This window comes from Xiphophorus hellerii, chromosome 1, assembly GCF_003331165.1.
Source record: "Xiphophorus hellerii strain 12219 chromosome 1, Xiphophorus_hellerii-4.1, whole genome shotgun sequence".
NCBI classification, from domain to species: Eukaryota; Metazoa; Chordata; class Actinopteri; order Cyprinodontiformes; family Poeciliidae; genus Xiphophorus; species Xiphophorus hellerii.
In genome coordinates this window covers 14,429,785-14,454,222 of record NC_045672.1, presented here as the reverse complement: position 1 = coordinate 14,454,222, position 24,438 = coordinate 14,429,785, and the positions used below count along the sequence as shown (strand labels likewise).

Genomic DNA, 24,438 nt, shown 5'->3' with positions numbered 1-24,438 from the left:
ATTAAGTTGTGCAACCACCCAGGCTTTTTATATTGGAGATTATCAAGCCTGCCTTGTGGGTACATGAAGACATCGTTCAGACATCATCATATGAGCATAACAAATCTGAGGGAGAGAACTTTTTGACTGATTAAGCACCTGGTTTAAGACAACCTGTGCGATCATCTCATTATCCTAACATCCAGTGAACACTGCAGATGTTTTTGGGGTTTTTTTTTTGGATCAGTCTCTGACGTGCGCACGGGCGGATGAGTCAAACCTGCGTCAGACTTCGTCGTGACTTTCCATAGTAATGTTTTTTTTTTTTTTTATCATTATTATTATTTCGCCCCACAACACGGCTGAAAACCACGTGGAAATCAGAGGCGCGAGTGAGAGAAAGTCGTTTGAAGAGCATCCGGAACATCATCCGACAGGAGAAGTGAGACAAACGGAGGCAATAGGAGGTTAATCGCAGTTTTAAGCGAGGGAACTTGTGGCTGGCGCTGAGCTCCTGCGTCAGACTTTACGCACCGTGTGCTGTGCGCGGCTGGAGGCTCTCCGTTGAGTTTGCATCTAGCAGCGCGTAGAAATGCTGCATGCAGAGACGGTGGCTGAATGAACGCAGCACACATTCACCCAGGATTTATGCAGCCACACCGACCAGATTCGCAGACCGCAAAGAAGGTAAGAACTAACCCACATCCTTAGTGTGCTCCATTTTCTCCTTTTTCTGTTCAGCATTTAGTTTTTCTGTGTGTATTATAGTTTTTGCGAGGCGCTTTTGGTCATATCAATAGACAGAGAGGAGTGGCAGCTTTCAGCTCCTCACCTGACGAACAGCCCAGTTATTCGGCCGCGGCATTAACGCTTATGCTGACCAATCCTCCCTCTCCGACGCTCAGTTTTATGTTGACTTCTGCTTGCGTCCCTGCGTCGCTGTTAGGGGCTTACTTTGACCTTGACGGAGGTTGTATCCACGTACGGAATCTGTCCTCCAGCACTCGCCTGACTGACGGCTGGTTATTCTCAGTCAGCTGTTGTCCTGATCTAACATTCAGTTCAGCATCCAATCAAATAGAGTCTGATTTGCACTGACTCCATTTTCAGCCTGGAGTTGGATTCAGATCTAAAAAAGCCTAACAGATGAGATGAGCCGTGCGTGATGGCTGCCTCCCTGACAGATATTGGCAAAAGATGCGACTGCAGATCCATCACCCACTCTACGTTCCCCCTCCACACACACTCACACACTTCACTTTTGTCACATGCAGCTTCTTGTTATTTGCAGCCATTCTTCGGGGGATGTATCATTGTCTGACCGTTTGAGATAATGAGAGGAGGGAAAGGGAGAGAGCGAGACGTAGAGGAGCACTGATGCTGCGAAGATGGGATTTCAATTTTTCAGAAAGAGCCCATCGCTAGGCAACCACAGCAGATGCAAGTGGAGCAAAGCGTCATGAGGAACCTGTTTGGTTGCATCATCAACTCCAGGGGGGGTCTGTGGAAACTCGGGGATGTAGGAGGATGAAGCGGCACATCAGCCTGTTGGAGGACTTGGTACAATCCTGTCCACCCTCTATATGAAACATTTTGGGGGGCTTGCAAAAGTATTTATATCCGGTTGTTTATTTATTTTTTAATTGTATTTTGTCATGTTACCACCACAACTTCAATATGTTTTAGAGGAATTTCATGAGATAAACAAACAAAAAGTAGTGCATCATTATGAAGTGGAAGGAAAATGATAGTTTGCTCCCTTTTGTCAATTATTTACCCACCGTTCTCTACAATAACAGCTTTTTGGGGTATATTTCTAACAGCTTTGCTCATGTACACCTTGACCATTCTAAGACATTAATATGTTTTGATCCAAAGCATTCCTTCGTGGTTCTGGTTGTATGTTTGGGTTTGTATTCCTGCTGGAAGCCGCATTCTCTAGCAAGTTCTCCATAAGGATTACCCTGCACTTGCCCTCTGACCATCGTCCCTGCTCCAGCTAAAGCATGGCATCCCCACAGCATTATGTTGCCACCACCATGTGTCAACTTGGGATTGTGTGTTCAGGGTAATGTGTAGTGTTTAGTTTAGTCTTTTGACACATATAAGCTATGTTTATATTGAGTATAAGTTGCACAGTGGCACAAAACATCAATGGGAGGCATTTTGTTGTCTTTAGTTGCACAATAACTTGAGAAATTGGAAACTTATCATTGCTTGAATTGGACTTTCTGTTTTCTTTCCTGTTCAGTTGTTCAACATAATTGAAACTATTTTGGGAAACAATTAGAGCACATGTGTCAAACTGAAGGCCCCAGGGCCAAATCTGGCCCGCCGTAGCTTTTTATGTGGCCCTCTAGACTCAAAATCACATCAATAAGTAACGCCAGTTTTTCACAAATCCACAAAATTCACACAAAATCAACAAATATCACTTTCTTTTTTTTATTTTACTGCAACTTTTTCTCAAAATTGGTCAAAGACATTGGGTTTGATTCACTGCTGCCTCAGTCTTACTTGATGCCAAGTTATAGTCCGGCGAGTAATAAAAAGTCACATTTAACATCATAGATTAATGTAAATATAGAAAGAATTCCTTGCAAATATTTCCAACTGTGATTTTGATTCCAAAAACAATCACAAAATTCCGGAGGAACTGCTATTTACTAATGTTTTAACAGTTTAGTGGGTTTTATTTAAGAACATTCAGAGTTTTGATATGGGTCAAAATGAAACTGAGTTTGACACCTCTGCATTAGAGGACCCCCTTATAAATCACCCAATCACTACATTTTGGGTAGTTGCCCACTTTCCTGATTTTTCTATCTGTCTGAAAACAATGCACAGATAAAATCGGAGCCTCTTTCTTCACGTGGATCTTGTGGATGAATCAGTGTAGTAGTTGTGGGCTGCAGTCCCAGAATGTGCGTCGTGCGCCCTGCCTCGAAGTCACGTGTGTGTCGTGACTGCTGAGGAATGTGATGCGTGAGCTACTAGTTCAGCCCCTCAGATGACCTCAAACATCAGGCTACCGTTCTTAAGGAGTGACTCTGACTGGAATCTGGGCTCAGATATTTGTCGGCTGCATGTGTTTTCAAATTAAGCTCCTTGTCTTCAGATCAAACACCTCTGACTTTTCTCCTCTGCCCTTGAGCAAAAAGTCTCACAGCCAAACGAGGCCTCAGCTTTGAAAGTTTGCTCATTTATTTTCTACCTGTGCAGCTGCTGTTCTGGCATTTAACAAAAGTCACCTGTGTCAGTAATGTGTTAGGCTTTCTTTAGCCAACCTGTAGTTAATTAGCATAACAGCAGCTAACTTACTCTTTGTGGCTCCCTGTACATTTCAAACACTTGTTTCAAATGTATAATGTTGGAGCTAAATATGTGCATTTAATATTTTGGAGCTTGGGATTTTTTTCGGGTTCTTTAGTGAGTTTTAACACAAGCTTAATGACAGATGAGAGGAAACATTGGAACAAAAGCTCTGTTTCTGTTTTCAGTGGAAATCCATAGTTTCTCTGCAATGATTTTGTCCCAGTTTTTATATGTAAGATATATATTATTGTTTTTACTTTCCAAATTAGAATATACAGGTGCCTATTATTTAATTACAACACCATCAAAAACATATTTCACCAATTCAGTTTAAAAATTTAATCTTTAATTTCTAAACACATTGATTATGTTATGTTGCGATTACTTTTATAGCATCAACTCAGTCCTCACTTTGTCAGTCTCTCCTATAATCTTTAATGCCCTTTCTTTATCAGTCTTAAGGAGATTTTTACTTCCACTAAACTTTCCAATAACATGCCTGAATACCACAATCTGTGAACAGTCAGGTTTTACCCTCCTTTCAGCAATCTGTATCTCAGATCGAGACAGAAACTCCTGGACAACGGTTTCATGATTTTGTCTGCTGTAGCATGATTATAACATAAAATGTCTGCATTAAAAAGTTTTTTAATGATCCTATGAAATCATCAAATTTTCAGAGAAATCATGTTTTGGGTATTCCTTAAACTTAAGCCATCGAAATTAATAGAAACGAGCCATTGAATTATTTTTAATTGATGTGCATGAGTTTCACATTTTGAAATTAAAAACTGAAATAAATTAGCTTTTTGAAGTTGTAGATCTAATTCATTTAATTCCACATCTGCAAGGCTGAATTGCTCTGTGTTTACCATATGGTAGGAAATGAAAATGACTAAAAAATATTACATGAAGACATTTGCACATTGAACCAGATACTTATGGATCTGTTAGTCCCACGATGTGTGGAAATTTTGTGGAAATTGATATAGAAAGTTATCAAATCAAATTTTTGTAATGCAAAAAGAGCAATAAGTGTTCCCAAAGCAGACTATCTTCAGTTTAGTTTGAGTACATTTCCATGTAGCTTTATTTATGTTCAAAGGTGAAAACAGAAGCAAAACATTTGAAATATTTAAAAAGTTCATTCAAGGATTTTGCCGCGATGAAGAAGTGAACATTTGTAAAAAAAAAAAAAAAAAAACGAAAAACAAACTCCTGCATGAGTGAGGTGTGAAATTTAAGTGTTGACAATTTGTTGTTTATTTGTTGAAATAATTATTGGAATTACTTTATTAAATGTGGGCTGTGCAAATAGTAAAAATGATTCTCAATTTTCCTTTCTCCTGTCTGCAAAATATAGAGTGATAAAAAAAACATAATAAAGCAACAATGGATGAATGAATGTAGGAACCATTGAAAACAGATGAGGTTTTGCTTGCTTACCTGGACAGACCAATGCTAAACCAGTGGATTACTGGTTTAATCGGTTAATGGTTATGAAATTCTCATATATGTAGGACAATAAAACTAATCGATTACAGTATCTCTTTTGTTGTTAAGTAGATAAGGTTCTATTTGCCAGATACCACAGATACCATCATGCTTTTCTCAACTAGTAGAAATTCAACATTATTCCAGAATGTCACATTGTTTCACACAATATTCCAAAAAAAAAAAAACTGTTGACAACGTGTAAAAGCTCCTGATAAGAAAAAAATAATGTCATTAATAGCTGATTAAATTTGTGCTCAGAGAGTTTAGTTTAGTTGTGCTGCATTCTCCTGAGAGACACACAGACCATTCACTGCTGTTCACATGACTCAACTCTGGTATAATGGGCTTTACTGTGGAATGGATTGTAATTCAGTCTGGGAGATTTATCTGCTGTAATGAAGTGGATTACAGAAAGTGCTGCCATTTAAAAATACTTCAGGTTTTAAAAAAAACTTAACTGCTTGTTGTTCATTTATATAGTTTCAGTAAAAGTCTATGTCTGCTTTTTCATTTCATTTCAGTTAGACATTTTTTCACAAGTAATATTATACTTTACATATTTTATTTTAAGATTTTAAGTCATTCATTCAACGTTTCTGAGACAGATCCAATCACTGATTCATCAGAAAACTAGTGATCTGGTGAGGAAATGTTAGGAATAAGAACACATATCCTGGACTTTCAGACATAATTGATCTCCTGTGAAAGATATGTGTTTTATGCTTTTGCAATTGCTTGTTATTTAATAATTTTCTGTACCTTGTGTCATGTTACAAGAGCAGCTAATTGTCTTCAGATGTCAGTGAAGTCCACCTTCGTGTCTCTGAGTCTCAGTGTGAGTCCAGCTGTTTGTTGAAGGCCTCAGATGTTCGTTAGAGGAGATTGGTGAACAAACAAATTCATAGACACCAGAAACACAGCAGACAGGCCAGGGATAAAGCTGTGGAGAAGTTTAAATCAGGGTTTGGTTGTAAGATAATATTGTTCAGCCCATCATCTGAAAATAAAAGAGTATACAGACCTGAAAACCTACCAGAAACATAAAAGTCCAGCTTAAATGAGGTAACGAGGACTATGGTAAAATCTCAGAGATTAATCACTCAGTCAACAGGTCAACTGGTCAATAAACTCCACTTTATGGAGTACTTTATGGAACAGTGGCAGTGAGAAACCCATAGCTGAAAGACAGTCATTAGAAATCTGATGTGCAGATTGCCACAAAGCATGCAGGGAAAACACTAAACATGGACAAGATTCGACTCAGATCCGACCAAGAAGGGATGTTTTGGTCGTCATGCAAAAGGTTGAGCTACAGAAACATCCTGAATGTGCTTTCTTCATTTTGAAACATCATGGTGTCAGTATGGTGCTGTGGGAATACTTTTATCTGGCTGGACTCAAGTCTGACTCCATCCAAGTCTGACTGAAGCAATAAAAAGCAATACTGGAAAACTTGGGAATTTTCCAAAATAAAGTGGTAAAGCTCAGTCTCAGTTGAACTTAAAAGTTTGGTCATGCTGGTTTACTTTCAAATTAACAATATAAGACTTAAACTTCTTAAAAATACACTTTTTGCGTAAAATATGACATTTTGTTCTATTCTTCACAGATTTAGGAAAAGCACAACTTTCTCATCTCGACACAGTCCAACTTGGCCGCTCTCCTGCCGGACGTTCTCCTCTTCGCTCCCCGTCGTCAGCCTCCCCTCTGAAGGAACTCCGTTGTTCCAGCAGCCATGCCAAAAAACACCAAGGTGACTCAGCGGGAGCACAGCAATGAGCCGGTCACAGAGTCCGTGGCTGACCTTCTGTCCCTGGAGCACCCCATGGACTATAAGAGCAGTCAGATGAGTATGGGTCTGAGTCCCGGATCCACCGCCCCAGGAAGGTCTCTGCTCCCCGAGCAGGACGCCGAGGACGGTCGGCCGGCGTGGAACAACAAGCTGGAGTACATCCTCGCTCAGGTCGGCTTCTCGGTTGGTCTGGGAAACGTTTGGAGGTTTCCCTATCTGTGCCAGAAGAACGGTGGAGGTAAATGGATGATTGCATGTGTGAGAGTTTGTTGTCCATTTTAAATAAGCAAACCTTGCCAGTAGACTGTAGTTTTGTTCTTTCTGGTTCTGGTTCAGGTTCTAAATAGGCCAGCTATGTCAAATTAAGGCTACTAATGTGAATTGAACGAGATGCAACCATAGACAAAGCTTTAACTCACTGGTTAAATCTCCTGGTTAATTCCTTAAAGTGCTGCATCTTTGCCCTGAAACCGTTTGTTCTGCTATGATTTGATTTAACATGCTCACATATTTATGACAAGTGGTAAATCCAGTGATCTGCTGATTTATTTTACAAGGTAATTCGCAACAGATCATAGAGCCATTCAAATAACTACAGGAAATGTAACTCCTGTTGAATAAACTGTCTGTTTACACACAAAAAAAGTCATCATTAAGAAACCCAATGTCATGAACTGTTGTGGTGGAAGCGGTGAGGGAAACGCAGCAGACCCAGATGAGACGAATGATGGAAGTTTAATGATGAAAATAGGCTTAAATAATTCCAAAAGTCCACAAAACCTGGCAGCACAGTAGAGCGGAAGGCTAGGGCTCAGCACTGGTAGCAACAGGCTACACGCATGGACATTGACAAGGACCCGACAGAGACACTGAGACACAGGTGACATTAAATACACGGGAGGGTAATCACAGAAACGAGACACACCTGGGAAACAATCAAGGGGAAGACAGGACAACACGAATACTCAGGGACACAGAAAACTCAAAATAAATACACAGAAAAACACAGATCTTGACAGCCAAGCATAAACAAGACGTCTTGATATTACTGAGATGAACTAAAACAGGATAATTATATGCTGTATATGCAAAAAACAACTTTCTATCTAGTCTGAAAATCTTTTTATTCATCCAAACAGCTAAAAATGTGATCTGTTTTTTACCTCTGGATGATCTTGCATAACAAAATTATTGTGTCTAATATTTGAAATATATTCAATATGTAATATTTGTCCTGAAAATCTGAAATATGACTTTCTAAGTTGTTCTTCTCACAGTCCTGCAGGAACTGAGCCAGTGTGTGGATGAATGGAGTTTCTCTTTTCACTTAAAGGAGGACAGACCTTTAATGTATTTCTGAAATCCACAGATTTAGAACTGTTTGTTCTGTTTATTAATTATGACGTATCATATGACTAATATTTAGAATATTGTTAATGTTCTTTCCTTTGATTGGTATAAGATATTTTCCTTGTTTAAATGTCACTATAATAGAGTTTTTAGTCAGGGCTTTCCACGAATGATGAGTGAAAACAGATATCTGTGGAAAGAAGCCATGAATAAGAGACTTAAGCCAATCAATAATAAGTTCCAGTAAGAAGTTCACGTCCTCTCATCAAGAGCACACTAATATTTTAGATTTTTTTTATTTTGATTTAGCTAAATTGGAGAATTATCAGACATGAACAGACTGTCTTAAGGGTTTCCAAATCAACTCCATTGGATTTAAGTCCAACCGTAATTTAAAAAAAAAAAATTGTGCTTTTTCCTGATTTGCTTTGGATCGTTGTTCTGCTGCACAATCCAAGTGTGCTTGAGGTTAAGGTAGCAAACTGAAATCCTGCAGGATTTACTGTTGAGAGCACATTTCATTGGCCGGTCCATCAGTTGTAAGTTGTCCAGGTCCTGAAGAAGCAGAGCAGACGCAAATGATCAAACTACAACCGTAAGGCTGCAGGCATGACGTCCTTTATCTGAAATGCTCTCTGATAGCTTCACGTCAGATTTAATCACAACACAATTTTTTCAAAATGCTGTCTCATCAGGATACTTTCCCAAAACTCCTGGAGATCATCACAATGTTTCTTTTGTCAAATGTGACATCGGCTTTTGTTTTTGTTTTTTTTCAGCACATGGGCTTGAATTCTACTTTTTGTAGAACGATAAATGATGAATCGCTTGCTTTACCTTGAAAATGCCAATTTCCTTTGTGTAAATGAGGCAAGTGACGGCTGCAGTGTTTAGATGCTGTTCTGTTCAGTTTTTGTTGTTTTTTGGGGGGGATTGTTGCCTTCTTCAAGTTGTCAGACTTGTTCTATTTTAAGAATTTGACTGGCAGTAATTTAGCCCAGGTGTGTCTGATGAAACTGAACCAGAAATGTGTTTAATCACAATTAATTCATGATTTAGTGGTGGCGTCTTTGCTAGGATGTCACCATAAATAAACAAACCTGGTGCTTATCAAAGTGAATGTCTTTGAAAGAAACTGGAGAAATTGGATCTTCAACTGGAGTTAAGCAAGTTATTTCTGTTATAGTAATGAATAATGAAATGGTAAATAATATTTAATAACATTTTATCAGTGACTAAAAGCATGTTTACCTGGAAAAACCTGCATGTGTTAGCCTTTTATTCCCTTTTAGAAATTAATCATCAACAAAATTTGACCTTTATTGACAAAAGAAGTTATTTTAAAAAAAAATCAATGTCAAAGTGAAAATGAATTTCTACAAAATAGTAACAACTAAATAAAAATGTTTGAATGTAAATAACTTATCAAGTACGAAAAGCGTGTCAGATGCATCAAAAACATGAAAGGAGGATATCTACTGTATATGAGCTTAATGACGACTGGTGAATTTTAAAATAAGTCTAATCAGCTAAAAATCACTCAAAAATCAATTTTATTGCATTTCCTTCAGTGCATGGAGTCTGTGGAGCTTGTAAGTCTCACTGTTGTTAAAACTGATTGAGTTGAAGGATGTAATTTACAGTATTCACAACTTTACAATTAAACATATTTACATTTGAAGCCTCCACTTTGAGATCGATGTGTTTGCTACAGATTGCATAGTGTGATGTTGGTTTAGTTGTCCACAGAAGCAGACTTCCCAGTCCCTGAGGGTCTAAGTTCAGGCGTCCAGTTGGTAGTTTACTTAATACTGAGGCCTAGAAGAGACTGAATGAATTTGCTTTAACACGATACAAAAAGAATTTGCTCCAGACAAAGTCAACAGGAACCATTTTGGCTGTTTGTGTGTTGGAAATCACACCTGACACACAGACAGCAAACCTCTCTTACCAAGTCAGAGCTGCAGGCTCTGCAGCATTTGTCTGAATTAGTCAACATGCACCCTCAGCAGCGATGGGATTAGGCATTCAGTCCTCACTGAGAAGAAGAAGCAGAGAAATGTTAGCTGAAAAAGCCTCAGTCTGTTATGGTTCCTAAAGCTCTCTCGGCATATTGTGTTTGGCAGCTTGATTTACTATTATTATGATGAAATGAGAAGGTGGATGATGACTAAGAAGGAAGTTCAAGAATAAATACAAATGCTTCGGGCTTTTAGACATTGTTGATTTCTTGTGTGGGAAGGGTTTGCATTAAATGTATCTTAGAGCCTAAAGTGTGCAGATTTAAGCCGTTGAATGTATTTCTGTGCAGATTCCCAATCTAAAGGATGACTCAGTTTATGAAGCTTTATTGTCCTCCTTGGTTCCGCTGATAAGGAAAACAATTTGTGCTATTTTGGTGATTCTCTGATGCCTCTTTGTAGTCAAGTTGACGCTCAGTTTAACTTTATGGCAGAAATTAATATTAGTATATATATTAAGTACTCTTTAAAGTACTTTACCATTCAGCAAGGCAGCTTATTTCCACCAAAAATATGTCAAATATGTCAAAACTTGATTTGTAATAGAACATTGTTTTTGCTGATGCTCCTCTATGCATCATTTTTATATTTTAATTAAATACAGTATAAATGATGTGTCAAAGTAACACTTGGTTAAGAAAATAACCAAGCAACGTAATCTTACAACAAAAGAAGTATGGAAGTTTTGGACATTTTATGTCATTTTGCATTTTTATCTGATCCATTTTATGAGTTTTTAGATTTGATTAATTTCCTGTGGTTGTTATTTTGACGATGTCTCTGTTATGACGACGCTGCAAGAAAACTGTCTATGCAAGCAGCAGGTAATAATGTTTCATTTCACCCTGTTTTATCTTAAACTGATATGTAGAAGTTCATCAGCTGCAAACAAAATGGTTTGCTTACAGGGATGAAATGCTAACATGTGAAATGGCAAAAGGTCAGTTTCACCCAGATCTCTGTTTCTCTCATGGTTTGATTTGGTTCCTCTGTTGGAGTTATGTCGATGTTATTTCTCCTGATAGTTGAGTTTTAATGCATTTTTAATGGAAACAACAGGTGCTCAAATCTCACAAAAAAAATCTAATAAAACTATGTTTTTTCTAAAGACTTTATATTTCACTCTATTTCCATTTCTTGTGATCCTGATCCTTGGTTGGACCAGGCAACTCTTAAGAAATGAGTCTAACTCTGATCAAACCAAAGCATTTATATTTCATGATCTTCCAGATTTTGAGTTTTTTATCCCTCTGTAATCTCACGTCAGTGTTCTCATATTATACCTGGGATTTATGTTATATTTCGGTTTGTGTTGAGTTATTTTCTTTTCAGATAATGTTCTCTGTGTCAGTTTTATGTCATATCAGCCCTGGTTCGCGTTCTCTCACAGCTGTCATACATCAGCACAATTACTCACACATTTCACTCCACTAATCCTCCTCCTCTGTGTTTAAACCCCTCCATTTAGTCAGTCATTGTCAGAATCTCCTGCTCTCCATACTTTGGCAGTAAAATATCGCACTTCAGCTGCATTGGGTTGTGCCAGAACACAAAATATGACACTGCAAGCAACTTTTAGCACGTAGATTTCTATGGTGACATGTAAATACATTGAATAATGTGTAAAACCAGTAACTGTGATTATTTTTCTGAATAGTGTGTGACATTAAGATTAACCCAGATTTTGCTTACTTTTGTATTTTGATGTGATCGTCAGAAAGTGCCTGCAAACTCTCCAGACGTTTCAGTGTCATAGAGGCTAAAAATGAACTTAAGTAGCAGAAATGAGTCCATTCAGCGGAACAAGCATGTAATGGGCATTCAGAGCATAGATTTACTTTGAATGTCAGTAATATTGCAGCACAAGACGTAATAAGTCATTACGGTATTGCACTTATTGATATTGCGATGAGAATATTGTGCAGCTTTGAAGTAAAGAAAATGAAGCCTTTGATTGCTTAAATTTGTACAAAACGAAGCAAAATATTCTGTAGTAGAATAAAAGGTTGTCTGAAAGAAGAGCAGAACAGCAAAACTCTATTTTCATGCATTCAACCAATCTCTAGCACTAGTATCTTACCTGAAGTGATTTAATTTATGTGTGGATTTGACACCAAAATGGCTTCCAGTAAGAAGATCTTTGTAGTTTATCTTTTTTATGACAAATATTAACTTGCATCTGTTCATTATGCAGCCTGTTCAGCCTGACCAGTGGAGATATCAAAAAAGATTCTGTATTAAAGACATGGCTGTCATATCATGTTTCATTGTTTGGTTTGGTTCCTGCTCTCTCCGTCAGGCTGATCCTGTTGTCAGCGTCAGGTAAAACATGAATGAAGTCTTTTCCACTGTGAACCACGTCTCTGGCTTCAGATGCTTCTGTCGCCATGGTTCCTCTTCATTTCTTGACGTAAGCAGGACTGGATGTGACTTGCTGTCTGTGACGGCCGTCTGTGCTTTCTTTTTTTTTTTCTTCCCCCCTTCTGTGAAAAAGAGGGTCATGATGAAGTGTTGAGAGGATGCTGAACTGAAAGAGGACAGGAGAAAACCAAATATTAGAGCAAATAAAAGGGAGAGGAGAGAACAGACCAGACAATGTTTCCTCTGCTGCTTCTAAAAGAGGCTTCATATTTCCCCACATTGAAACCTTTATATAAATAAACATGCTGCCATGTTTACCCCCCCTGTCCTCTCTTTGTCAGGTGCATACCTAGTGCCCTACTTCATCCTCCTCCTCCTCATCGGCATCCCCTTGTTTTTCCTGGAGTTAGCAGTCGGTCAGCGGATCAGGCGTGGCAGCATCGGGGTGTGGAACTATGTTTACCCTCAGCTGGGGGGCATCGGCGTTTCCAGCCTCATGGTGAGTTTATCATGTCAGTTCACATTAACCCAGGTTGGATCAGACTGGGGCATTCTGCGGCAAGCGGGTCACAATGCACATTTTTTAATAGTGGAGTAAAAAAAATTTATAAAAATGAACATTGCTACAAAATAAAACTACAAAATAATGAACTCAGGCTAAAGAAAAAAAAAAGTTTACAACATAAAACCTTTGAAAACAAAACTCACAGTGGCTAATATACACAGAGCCATTCACAATGTTAAAAGCCCATTTATTCCAGGAACTTTGTCATTAAGTCAAACCAGATCTATAGAGATGAATTACTCACAGATGGATGTTTGTAAGTCTTTCTTTCTGTTAAATCTAAAAATGTTACACTTATATTTAAAATTAGAATATTACATCAAACTAATAAAAGTACATAAATGTGGGTTTTAGTGACAATTATATTTAATTTTCAATAATTATATATATATATATGTTAATTACTTCATCTTATTTTTCCGCCAGAAAGTCTAAGAGTATCATTAGTTCAAAATAATATCTGTCAGATAAAAGGAAAACTGTGAGGCAGTACAATTACACCAGAAATAAACTTTTTTTCTCCCAAAACCTTCTTGAGTAAATGTTACTACACACATTAGTCTTTATTCTTTTCTATAGATGTGAATATTTAAATTTAATCAACAAAATAAATTTTACAGACCTATTAATGACTCATAAATCACCTAAAAATCCTCGTATTATAAAAACATCCCTTTTCTTTTTTGTTTAAACAACAGAGTCATCAATTCTGCTGTACAATATTTCCCTCTGAGCCAAATGACCTCTAGTTGCTTTAAGAAAACCTCCATGTCTGATCTGTGCCACAGTCTGTCCTCCTCATCATCAGCAGTATTGACCCGTCTTGTCCGCATCACATTATCATCGGCAGCTTATAACAGCCTGTCTGCACCCGAGTCGCTTCCCTGTGTGCCAGTCATCCTGACACGAATTTCATCAGTCTAATGCGAACGAGGGGATGTGGAGCCGTGTCCGAGGGCAGCGAGGCGTGTGGCAGAGGGAGCTCCAGCGTCTATAAATACCGCCTCTTTGAGGACCACAGGCTTGGCGGAGAGAGCAAACAGCTCAATAATTCATACGCGCCGCGTCTTAAGCTGCTCTGAGCTGCTGTGTGTTTGTCTGTGCCCTGCCTCACCTCGACACGCCGTGTGCCGTTAAATGAACTCGCCTTTCTGTTGTCTCTGCAGGTCTGCGGCTTTGTTGGCCTCTATTATAACGTCATTATCGGCTGGAGCATCTTCTATTTCTTCCAGTCGTTTCAGTATCCTCTGCCATGGGCCGAATGCCCCATCAGGAAAAACGGAACCCAAGCCAGTGAGTTTGTCAATGCAAAATTCAAACACCCACCTCACGTTGAGAGGCTGCCAGCACAAAACAGAGGGAAAAGAAACAGAAATGGGTCCTTGAGAGCTTTTTCTTATTCTGCAGTTAGACTCAGCAGACACACACACACACACATAGAGAGAGAGAGAGACCTACCATTGCTGTGCTTAAAGCTGCAGAACATGTTTGCATTGTAGCAGCCTCTACAGGAGAAAGTCATCTGAGCTGTTGCAGCGGCTGAGGCCTCTCTGCAGGTCACTGTACGGACAGCTCTGTTGTGAAGGCTCATTAGCCGGTTTGACCCAGCTGATTGGGTCGGCACTTTGACCAGCTGGTGGCAGCAGCTGTTGCCAAGACTCCTTATTGACACTGTGAAATTCAGTGTCAGCTCTGAATCTAATTTAGAATCGGAAGTAGATTGCTCTTGCAAAATTATTCATAATCCTTAAATCTTTCACAATCCGCCATGTTAAGGACAGGAAAATTCAATGTATTTTTTGGGGATCTTATGTGACAAACCAGCACAAGCTACACATGAGGGTGATATGCAAGGAAAATGATTAAAAGGTTTCTTACTCTCATAGTATCTGAAAAGTCTGCCACGCATTTGTATTTTGACTTTTTACTCTGATACTCCCTAATTAAACCTCTGTCCAGCTGCCTTAAGGAGTCACCTAACAAAGGGCATCATGAAGAAACTGTTCTGGGCTGACGAAGCCAAAACTGACCTCGTCTAAACTGAGCTGAATAGTTTAGGTTAGGATGTTAAATTGACCCAGTTGACATCCAGAGGTCAATCTGTCTCCTTTTCCTTGCTGCTGATCTAGTTGTGGAGCCAGAATGTGAGAAGAGCTCAGCCACCACCTACTTCTGGTACCGCCAGACTCTGAACATCACCAGCACCATCGATGAAACCGGTGGCCTGAACTGGAAGATGACCCTGTCCCTGCTGGTGGCTTGGATCTTGGTCTGCCTGGCCGTCATCAAGGGCATCCAGTCCTCTGGGAAGGTGGGCAGCTCTTCTGGCTGAACATGCAGCCTGCACACACCGATTCTTTCATTTCATTTATTTCTTCACACACCATGATAACAAATCCTTTTGGCCAAAGCTCCTCGTTTTTAATCACTGATTTATCCATATCCATGAGGGCTTTTCTGACTTTGTTTGCCGGGCAAAGGTAAAATACTAAGCCCCTCATCCGCACGCGTCTATTTTTGGACCTCATCTAGATTATGGAAGCCAGGGACATGCAACATTGATAAGCTTAAGCCGAACCAAGGAACAACTGATTCAGCTGTGTAGTCGCTAGCTTCAACACGCCGTGCTCTCGAGCCAAATTATGAGTCATGCAGCATATCACTGCACTGCATCCAGTCCAGATCTGACACATTTCTTTAGCGAGTCCGTCTTGATGCAGCGGGAAAGATTTTAGCCTCATGGGCTCATCTCACAGATTTGGTTTAAAGCAAACACAGAGCAGCTCTGGGAGCGTGTGTGGAAGTGGGTTTGATTGCACTTCTCCCTCTATGTGTGAGGTCTCAGAAAAGCGTGTCCATGGCAACAGTGTGTGATGTGGTTGACTTTCTCTCCCTCTTTTAGGTGATGTACTTCAGCTCTCTCTTCCCATACGTGGTGCTCTTCTGCTTCCTGGTGCGAGGCTTGATGCTGAAGGGCTCGGTGGACGGCATCGCTCACATGTTCACTCCCAAGGTGAGAGAGAATAGGCGATCCTTTTCCAAACCGAAGCAGCAATTGTTACGCAGAAACTCCAGGATTAATTACACTTGATGTCAAAGTAGTAAAAAAAATCACAGAACTTTGCTGTGTACTGAGAAAGAAAAAGAATAAACCCTCTCCTCTCAAAGCTGAGTGTACGGTTACGTCAGCGGCTCTCATAGTTCAAGCACCACTCATTAAGATCCAATTTCATAAAAATGTCAATAATACTCAGGTAAGGTGGTAAGAAGGAGCAGCGTCCCCCTCTAGTGGTGAGTGCATGCTCAGAGGAACAGAAAACAGTTTAAAGAATGCATCTAAATTATTGCAATGAGGAGATTTTTAAAGAGATCTTGCAGCATTGACGATCTGACTGTGGAAGTTTGAGGTCAAATATGTTTTTGTGTATTTACAGTTTTTTGTATGTGTTTGTGCCTTAAAAATGTTTTTTTGTTGTTTTTTTTTTTGTAAATGCAATGAAAAGTTTCAAACTAATTCCACATTTCAGCTAAATTTCTAACCACAGAGTTAAAATACATTTCTATATATATATATATAGAAATGTGTAAAGAAAACTATTTTAAGTCATGTAATTTGTCAAGGTACGAAATCAGAATAAAATGGAAATGATTTAATCTGTATTTACATGCAGATGAACCATGTTGAAGTACTCCAGCTATACTCCCTTTAGTTCAGAGTAACAAATTACCATCACCTGCAGCAACCTGTTCACTTTCCTGAATTTACTTCAATCAAGAGAGATTGAAAGTACACTCAAACACTCTTCAGTGCAAAACACAGCAATAGATACATTTGATATACTGTAAATGCAGTGACCTCTTTATAGGTTTAACAGTGAAAGTTAAGTTATGCTTAAATCAGATCTTTAGGCAAATTTATTCACTTATTTCTAAAGCTTAAGATATTTTCTCCTGCTATTTCATTTGTGCATTCTGCGGATTAAAACTAGCTGTAGTTAATGTGGCAATAACAAAAACATCATAAATGTAAATATAATGCAAAATTTAATGTAGAGTTTCAGAAGATTCATTCGCATCCACTTATCTGCATAAATGTCATGTTAGCTTGGATCTTTTCAATTTGAAATGTGGATACAGCCACCCTTTAAAAATTGAGAATTATAATTGGTTTTGCCAATCCCCACACAAGCAAAAGTAAAGATTCAACCTTAAATAAATTTACAAACACCTCACCTGTTTTTTTAGTCAAATGAATCTGAGTGATTTGCAGAGAAAATGCATGTATTTTTCTCAACTTACTGGTAAAAGAACAGTTAAACACATCAACACAAGACCAGGATTCATACAGAATTCAACATCCACAGTGAGTGCATGTAAGCTTCTGTCCAGAGTTGTACTTATGTCACGGTCTATAATGGTCTATAATCTTGTCACTTCCTCTTCTCACCAGTTGGAGAAAATGTTGGAGCCGCAGGTGTGGAGGGAAGCAGCGACGCAGGTCTTCTTCGCCCTCGGCCTGGGCTTCGGAGGCGTCATCGCGTTCTCCAGCTACAACAAGAGGGACAACAACTGCCACTTCGACGCAGCTCTGGTTTCCATCATCAACTTCGTCACGTCCATCTTGGCCACTTTGGTGGTGTTTGCTGTGCTGGGCTTCAAAGCCAACGTCATGAATGAGAAGTGTGTTGTCGAGTGAGTATGTCTTATAGAAAAAAAAAGTCACTCTTCAGGAGACGATTTCCTTTTTTACTCATCATTAACACATCTATCTTTACCTCTCCAGTAACGCAGAGAAGATTCTGGGTTACCTGAACACAGGTGTGCTGAGTAGGGAGCTTATTCCTCCTCACATCAACTTTTCCCACCTGACAGCTCAGGATTACTCAGAGATGTACGGAGTCATCAAGACAGTGAAGGAGGACAGCTTTGGCCAGCTGGGTCTGGACCCCTGCCTCCTGGAGGACGAACTTAATAAGGTCACACCAAAAATGATTTTGCTTCAAAACATACGAGTAGAGAAATAAAAAATAGGTAAAGGAAAAAGGATTGTAAGAACAACAATACCTTTTTGAGCGTATTTTCTTTTCATTGCTTCCAGTTTTTTGGTCTTTTTTAAATTCACAATTACTTTACACAGAGTGAATGTTTCCAGTTGCAATATAGTTAATGAACCGATAGCTGAGTCCTTTTCTTGATTTTTTTCAGCAGCTCAGGTGTTACCTTTGAATGCTGTGACCATCTCCAGTATCTTCCTCCCTTTCAGGCGGTTCAGGGGACCGGCCTGGCCTTCATCGCCTTCACCGAGGCCATGACACATTTCCCCGCCAGCCCCTTCTGGTCTGTCATGTTCTTCTTCATGCTGATCAACCTGGGTCTGGGAAGCATGATCGGAACCATGACCGGCATCACCACGCCCATACTGGACGCCTTCAAGATCCGGAAGGAGATCCTGTGCGGTGAGTCCTCATTCTGGCTTTCCAGAGTCGGCGAGTGGGATCAGATTTTAACGGCATGTTTCTGTCCTGTTTGTGTCTACTTTAGTGGTTTGCTGCATTATAGCCTTCCTGCTGGGCTTGCTGTTTGTGCAACGTTCAGGGAACTACTTTGTCACCATGTTTGATGACTACTCTGCTGGTTTGCCCCTCACTGTGGTTGTGATCCTGGAGAACATCTCTGTAGCTTGGATATATGGCACTAAGAGGTACAGTGGCTAGAAACCACTGCTTCACTGTGTGTGTTGTGAGAAAATAAGTGATTGCAAGTAAACATTTTCCCCAAAATCTAATTGTCGTGTCTTGATTCTTCTTTTGAACTTTTAGATTCATGCAGGATCTGGAGGATATGCTTGGTTTCAGACCATACGCCTTCTACTACTACATGTGGAGATACGTGTCCCCGGCCATCCTGGTGGTGCTCATTGTTGCAACCGTCATAGAGATGTCTGTCAGTCCTGCAGGATACAACGCATGGGTGGAGGAAGAGGTCAGATCCTCCTGCCTGCCACTTTTTATTCCACAGAATATATTAGGGGGGAAAAAGGCGATACCATAATTAGGTTTATTAAATTTTTTGAATTAATTTCAGATGTGTTCTAATGTACAATTTTCTTGTTGTCAAAATTTTGGCTACCATCTTCTTGGTATTCATTCCAATGATGCACAAAAGTGCTTAGAAACATCAAACCTTCTCATGCATGAATAGTCGACTTGCGTAGATCCACTAACTTATTTGTTTGTCTTTATTTTATGTGCTGCACTTACTTCTTAAGAGATATAAAAACAGTGGCTGTACCTACAGTCAAAAAACATTAAGTTTAGGATCTGTTTGATGGAAATGGTCTGCTGTGAATGTATTTTACTATAGTCATCATCAAATTGGACCATCTTTACCTGCATCTAAAACAGTTGGATTGATTTCATTTCATGTTTCTATAGTATTGTTGTAAATGTTTGCTATATTTAGCTGATAGAGGGCATAAAAAGCCCATCTAGGGACAAGTGCTGCGAATTAGCTGGTGCTATTGCACTATGACGTAAACATGAGACTGCTGTTTTGTTCAGTTTGTCTATGTCGCTGTATGTCTGTCCCTACCAAATAAACCAATTAAATTAAATTAAAATAAGTTAGCAAGACAGTAAAGGAGGTAAAATACTTTCCAAAGTTCACTGCTGGTTGAAGAAGTGTAGCTAAGAGTTGCATCTTGGGGCCAAGATGGCAACTTAATAATAATGAATTAAGCCTTTTGTCCACATGTTTACCAGGGGTCCCAGTAATTGTAGTTGGATACCTATGTGGGTTTTGTCTAAACATAATTTTCAAAAACTTGCATGGAGTTTAACCCAAAATATGTTTTGTTTGACGTTACCATTTCTCTTTTACCTTTAGGGCTCAGAGCGTTTCCACAGCTACCCTCCATGGGCTTTAGCCATGGCCTACGCCCTCATCGTGGTCGCCATGCTGCCTCTGCCCATCGTCTTCATCGCCCGCCACTTCAACTTGGTCTCCGACGGCTCCAACAAGCTGTCGGTCTCCTACCGTAAAGGCATGATGAAGGATATCTCCAACCTGGAGGAGCAGGACGAGCAGCGCTTCATCCTCGGCAAGAACCCCAGCGAGGTTCCCTCCCCCATGCCAGCCCACCGCGCTTATCTTGGGCCCGGTGGCACCCAAGAGATGACCAACACCAACTACGGCACCAGCACCAAGACTGGATACCAGAACATTGGCTCGCCCGAGTCTGAGCTATGATCTAATGAGCTCCAACGTCCTCCCGCTTACAAACGAAGCCCTCTCAACTAGAGGAGAGGGAGATAGAGAAGGTGGAAAAAATTCAATTGCAGCATTCCTCACACCTTAACCTCCAGAGAAAAAAAAATAGAGAAGCACACAGAAAACAGCTTGTGATATGGCAGTCAGAAAATCAAGCCTGATCTTTTGCTCAGTGAACACGCCATGACAACACTTTTAAGTGTGGAAGTTGTTACTGTGGGAAGAAGATTAGCCTAACCCCGCCCCTGACAATTTTTTAAAAATTTTGGCAAAGTGGGCTGAGCCAAGAGACACAGAGAGGCGGGCCGAGTGTGGCGATGAGCAGAGGGGGTTAGCGGAGTTGTGGTCAGGACTAAAGAAGTACTGTTGTTAACTTATAAACTATATTTAGTGACTTTCCAGACACCTATAGCAACTTTTTATCAAAAGACCATTCTGCAGTACACCGTCACCAGTAGTCAGAGCAGAGGAGACCCACTCCACTCTGTGTCTTCATTGCAAATAAGTCACACAATCGCAAATCTGAGTAACTCTATCGATCGAAGCTCGCTGCACTATTCCAACTCCTAACTCACCACCAGGTGGGGCTGTGTGTCTGAGTGAGATGGTTTTATACCCAAACGGAGGGTTGTGTGATGAAAAGCCATACAGCTATAAACAAAGAGGATTATTCAACTGCTTACGTGCTGTTCGACCAAAAAGGACCAGCAGTGAGGTGGTTTTAGGCAAAATAACGCGGAACTGAAAAAATATGCACAAAACTGTCAAAGTTTATCAGCAATAAAAATGACTTGGGGGGTGTGTTACAATTTAAGCATCCTCTCTTTAAAAGTAAAGAGAGGAGAAACACAAATTTAAGCTGAATTTAAAAATAATTGTACAACTTTCTATGTAGAAGACCAGGAAAGCTTTACAGAGTACTGCAATGTTTCTCTGTTTCAATCTTTTGATACCTTTCAGTCATGAAATGCCACATGTGGAAATACTGACAGCCTGGAAATTTAAGAGTCAAGAGTTTAAATTCCCTAGAGCATCCACAAGAGGAAGACTGTTTTTCGTATGCTACCACCACTACTTGCTAATGTCCTGTGCTTGAACAGAAATGGGAATTGGCTAAAATCTGAGCAGAAATAAGCCGCAAAATTCAGATGGGTGCATCTCTATATAAACTCTCTCTGAGGTTAAGCAGTGGGCAATGCTACAATGCTTTGACTGGTACAGAACTTGAAATGCTTTCAGGAATCAGTTTGTGCTTCTGCTGATTCACTGAAGAGGATTGTTGCTATGGGAATAGGATTGAAGGAGACTTAGAAAAAAAAATCATCCTTCATCTGATAAGTATCAGGAAAATGTTCATGTGGAAACAAAAGTGGTCAAACATTCATCCGTCACAATGTCTAGTGCGAGATTCTGGTAGTGTTACAAGCACATTATAGTTTGGAGTTTTTCGTGACTATCACGCATCAGCAATAATATCAGTGCTCATTGAATCACAAATCTCCTTCTATCTCTATTTCCCCTTCTAATGTACATTCGAACACTGTATATATATGTTGTGCAATAGTTGGAGACCCCCCATGCATACACACTGCAATAGAGAAGAAAGAGGGGTTACCTTAGCCCCTCGTCATTTCTACAAGCACAGAACCACGGACACCTGCCATGTTTAGAGCATCTCTGAGCCTTAACACTTGTCTTTTCAACAGTGTTCCTCCTCATTGAGCATGGCGTGACCTTTAACGAATGGTTTAGGATTGCGGATGAGCCTCTGCTTTAAGGAAGCAGACAGGGACAGGAGCTCAGTGTTCACGTAGATTTGTATGTCTGTGTGCTGTCTGCCGCTGAATTAGAGCTCCTGGCATACCTGCCTGTTTAAAAATAGAGCAGCGTTACTCAGGGGAAGCCGTGGCAACATGCACCATAGAAACCGATTCTGATCTGATGTGGAGGAGGAGCGGTGGCGCGGACACCTTGCTTTGTCTGCTCCACCTGCACATCTACCCGTGCCCTACATACAGTCCTCACCAGTGTTGTTACAACGCACTGACTACATGTGGTTCACTGCCATGCTTCTGTGGACCAGTCACACTTCATTCCTGAGAGGATGAGATTTGGGCTGAAGTCTTGTACATTCCTCTTATTGTGGCAACATAATTTAATCAGCACTAGAAGCTACACTTTTTTTGCTATCCAAAGTGTGAAAACAAAGCCTTTTTTATTTTTGATGTAGAATCTTGAAAGACAGTGGAAATGTAATGTGATATTAATGTTTTAGATAAGTGGTAGTACCTGGATTTGGCCACTGGGTGTCCCTGCTGGCCAGCAGAGGAACCAGTGGTGTTATTTTGTCTGTGGCCCCTCCCTGTGAAAGCGCCAGTACCTGAGGCTGCCTCCAGAAAGGGAGTGAAGCAGAATCAGAGACATTTGTTTGGTGTCTGAGCAGCATCTGTGTCGTCTGCCTTATGCTTTTTGTCGTTTGATCTCTGCTGTTTTCTTTGTTTGCAACAATGTTTTGTCTCGTTCACATGAGCACTTTAATTAGATTCAGACCCTGGAGTTGTTTGTTAAGCACAAATTTGAGAATATACTTATATATGTGTTTATTTATTTATTTTGGGATTATATTAATCAAAAACAAAAAAAAGCGCAGAATGAATGTCAAGAACAAGCACAGGAAATAAGTGGTGAAAATCTTTGAATTTTATTGATTTTTAGTAAAACATGTTTTTGCAAGAAAATCATCTAGAGTTAATAGATGTTATATACTCGTGTAATAACTATGATTCCTTTACCATTCTGTCACAATAAGCTCTAATTTATGTTGTATTTAAGCCAAAATATGGAGTTTTTGCAGAATAATTGTAATATCTGCAACATTTCCATGGATTCCAAGCCACTTATCCTGTTACAACACAATGAAATGCTAAAGTTTCTCAAATGACTCCCCTTAAACTTTCTTTATCTTTATCTGTCAGGGTAAATAACAATAACCTTTTATGACATGTGAATGGAGCTATTAAATTTGCTTGTGGTTCTTTTTCTGACAATTTCAGGCAACTTACAAGGCACACTTTTTCTAAATGGCACCTGAAACCAAGGCACACATCTGAAAGTGCAGCTTCAGCTTGAGGTCAAAGCACATTTTAGGATAGCACAGAACCGTGGGCCTGCAGGAGTTATTATGTCACAATGAGTGAAATTTTAAGTTGTGTCTCTGATCCTGCAGTCAGAGGATGTTGGTTGGTGAACGGACATTTTGATTGTCTACTTTAAATCCAGCATCCTGCAAAAACACTGAGAGCACAGCTTCACAATAAAACGCACTGCCATCAATAAAAGCAACAAAACTGCCCTCTAATGTCTAATATTGGTCAGAGCACAGTCCCAGCTACCCGCCACTGATGATGGTATTATAACCAGTGATCTATGTAGATTTTGCTTTAAACATTTACAAAGATGTCTAAGGCAGAAAAAGCTGTTATCTGTTGTTGATAATGAATAGGATTGAAAGCAAAGACTCCAGGGTCTCCTCGTCTTGTCCACATGTCCGCTGCAACTTCTGGAGTTCACCTCAGCTGAGTCACCAACATGAAGCTGACAAAGACATAGTACCAATAAATCTATTTAAATGTGCAAATAGTCTTCATGTGACCAAATATAGTTATATTTATAGTATTTAAGATGATGTATTTAACCTGTACATATTGATGTACATTCTGATAAAGTCACACTGAGTATCTATGGTGAGAGTGACAGGGTGTATACTTGAGCTGTAAATACTTGTATATTCTCAGATATTTTTTGGATTTTTTTTGTACTGTCGGTACTGTTACATTGGTGTCTGTTGGTTTCAGGTGTTTATGTGTGTGGTTGTTGTTGATACTAAAAACCGAGCGCCTGTCGGTGTGCGCGTGTGTGTTTATGTGTGAGAGTGAGCAACAGGGAGCGTCAGAGTGTGTGTGAAGTGAAAATATGTGTTGGTTTTTGGTGTTTTTCGCTCTGTGTTTTTCTCCTCCTTCAGTGTTGTGTGCTGCTTATCTAAAACCAGTACATGAAATCTAATGTCATTGCGGTGGAGCGGGACCACTGACGTTTAAGCAATCTCTTCTCTGTGTTTTTCACTCGAACTGTGATGAAGTCCAGCGCAAAACTGGGAACGTAATCAGGAAGACATGTATGACTGTAACAATAAGACAGGAACTTTAACTAATTTGGTGGATAGAGTGACTATAGTGTAAAAACACTGTGGAGTGAAGAGGAAATTAAAATAACCACTTTTATTGAACAGA

General features: G+C 39.8%; 1 protein-coding gene across 1 annotated transcript; it reads left to right on the top strand.

Annotated features, from left to right (window-relative positions):
- Positions 1-249: 249 nt before the first annotated feature.
- On the top strand, positions 250-24,438 carry slc6a17 (solute carrier family 6 member 17). The gene is made up of 12 exons (XM_032573108.1): positions 250-666; positions 6,401-6,821; positions 12,657-12,814; positions 14,047-14,173; positions 15,010-15,191; positions 15,783-15,893; positions 17,331-17,572; positions 17,664-17,856; positions 18,144-18,336; positions 18,422-18,581; positions 18,700-18,862; positions 19,766-24,438. The coding sequence occupies exons 2-12, from the start codon at positions 6,527-6,529 to the stop codon at positions 20,126-20,128; spliced, it is 2,187 nt and encodes a 728-aa protein (XP_032428999.1). The 5' UTR covers positions 250-666; positions 6,401-6,526; the 3' UTR covers positions 20,129-24,438.

Coding starts and splice junctions, on each gene's coding strand:
- slc6a17 (XM_032573108.1), top strand. CDS start 6,527: ATGCCAAAAAACACCAAGGTGACTCAGCGGGAGCACAGCAATGAGCCG. Junction 12,815..14,046: donor TCGGCGTTTCCAGCCTCATG/GTGAGTTTATCA, acceptor TTGTCTCTGCAG/GTCTGCGGCTTTGTTGGCCT. Junction 18,863..19,765: donor ACGCATGGGTGGAGGAAGAG/GTCAGATCCTCC, acceptor TTTTACCTTTAG/GGCTCAGAGCGTTTCCACAG.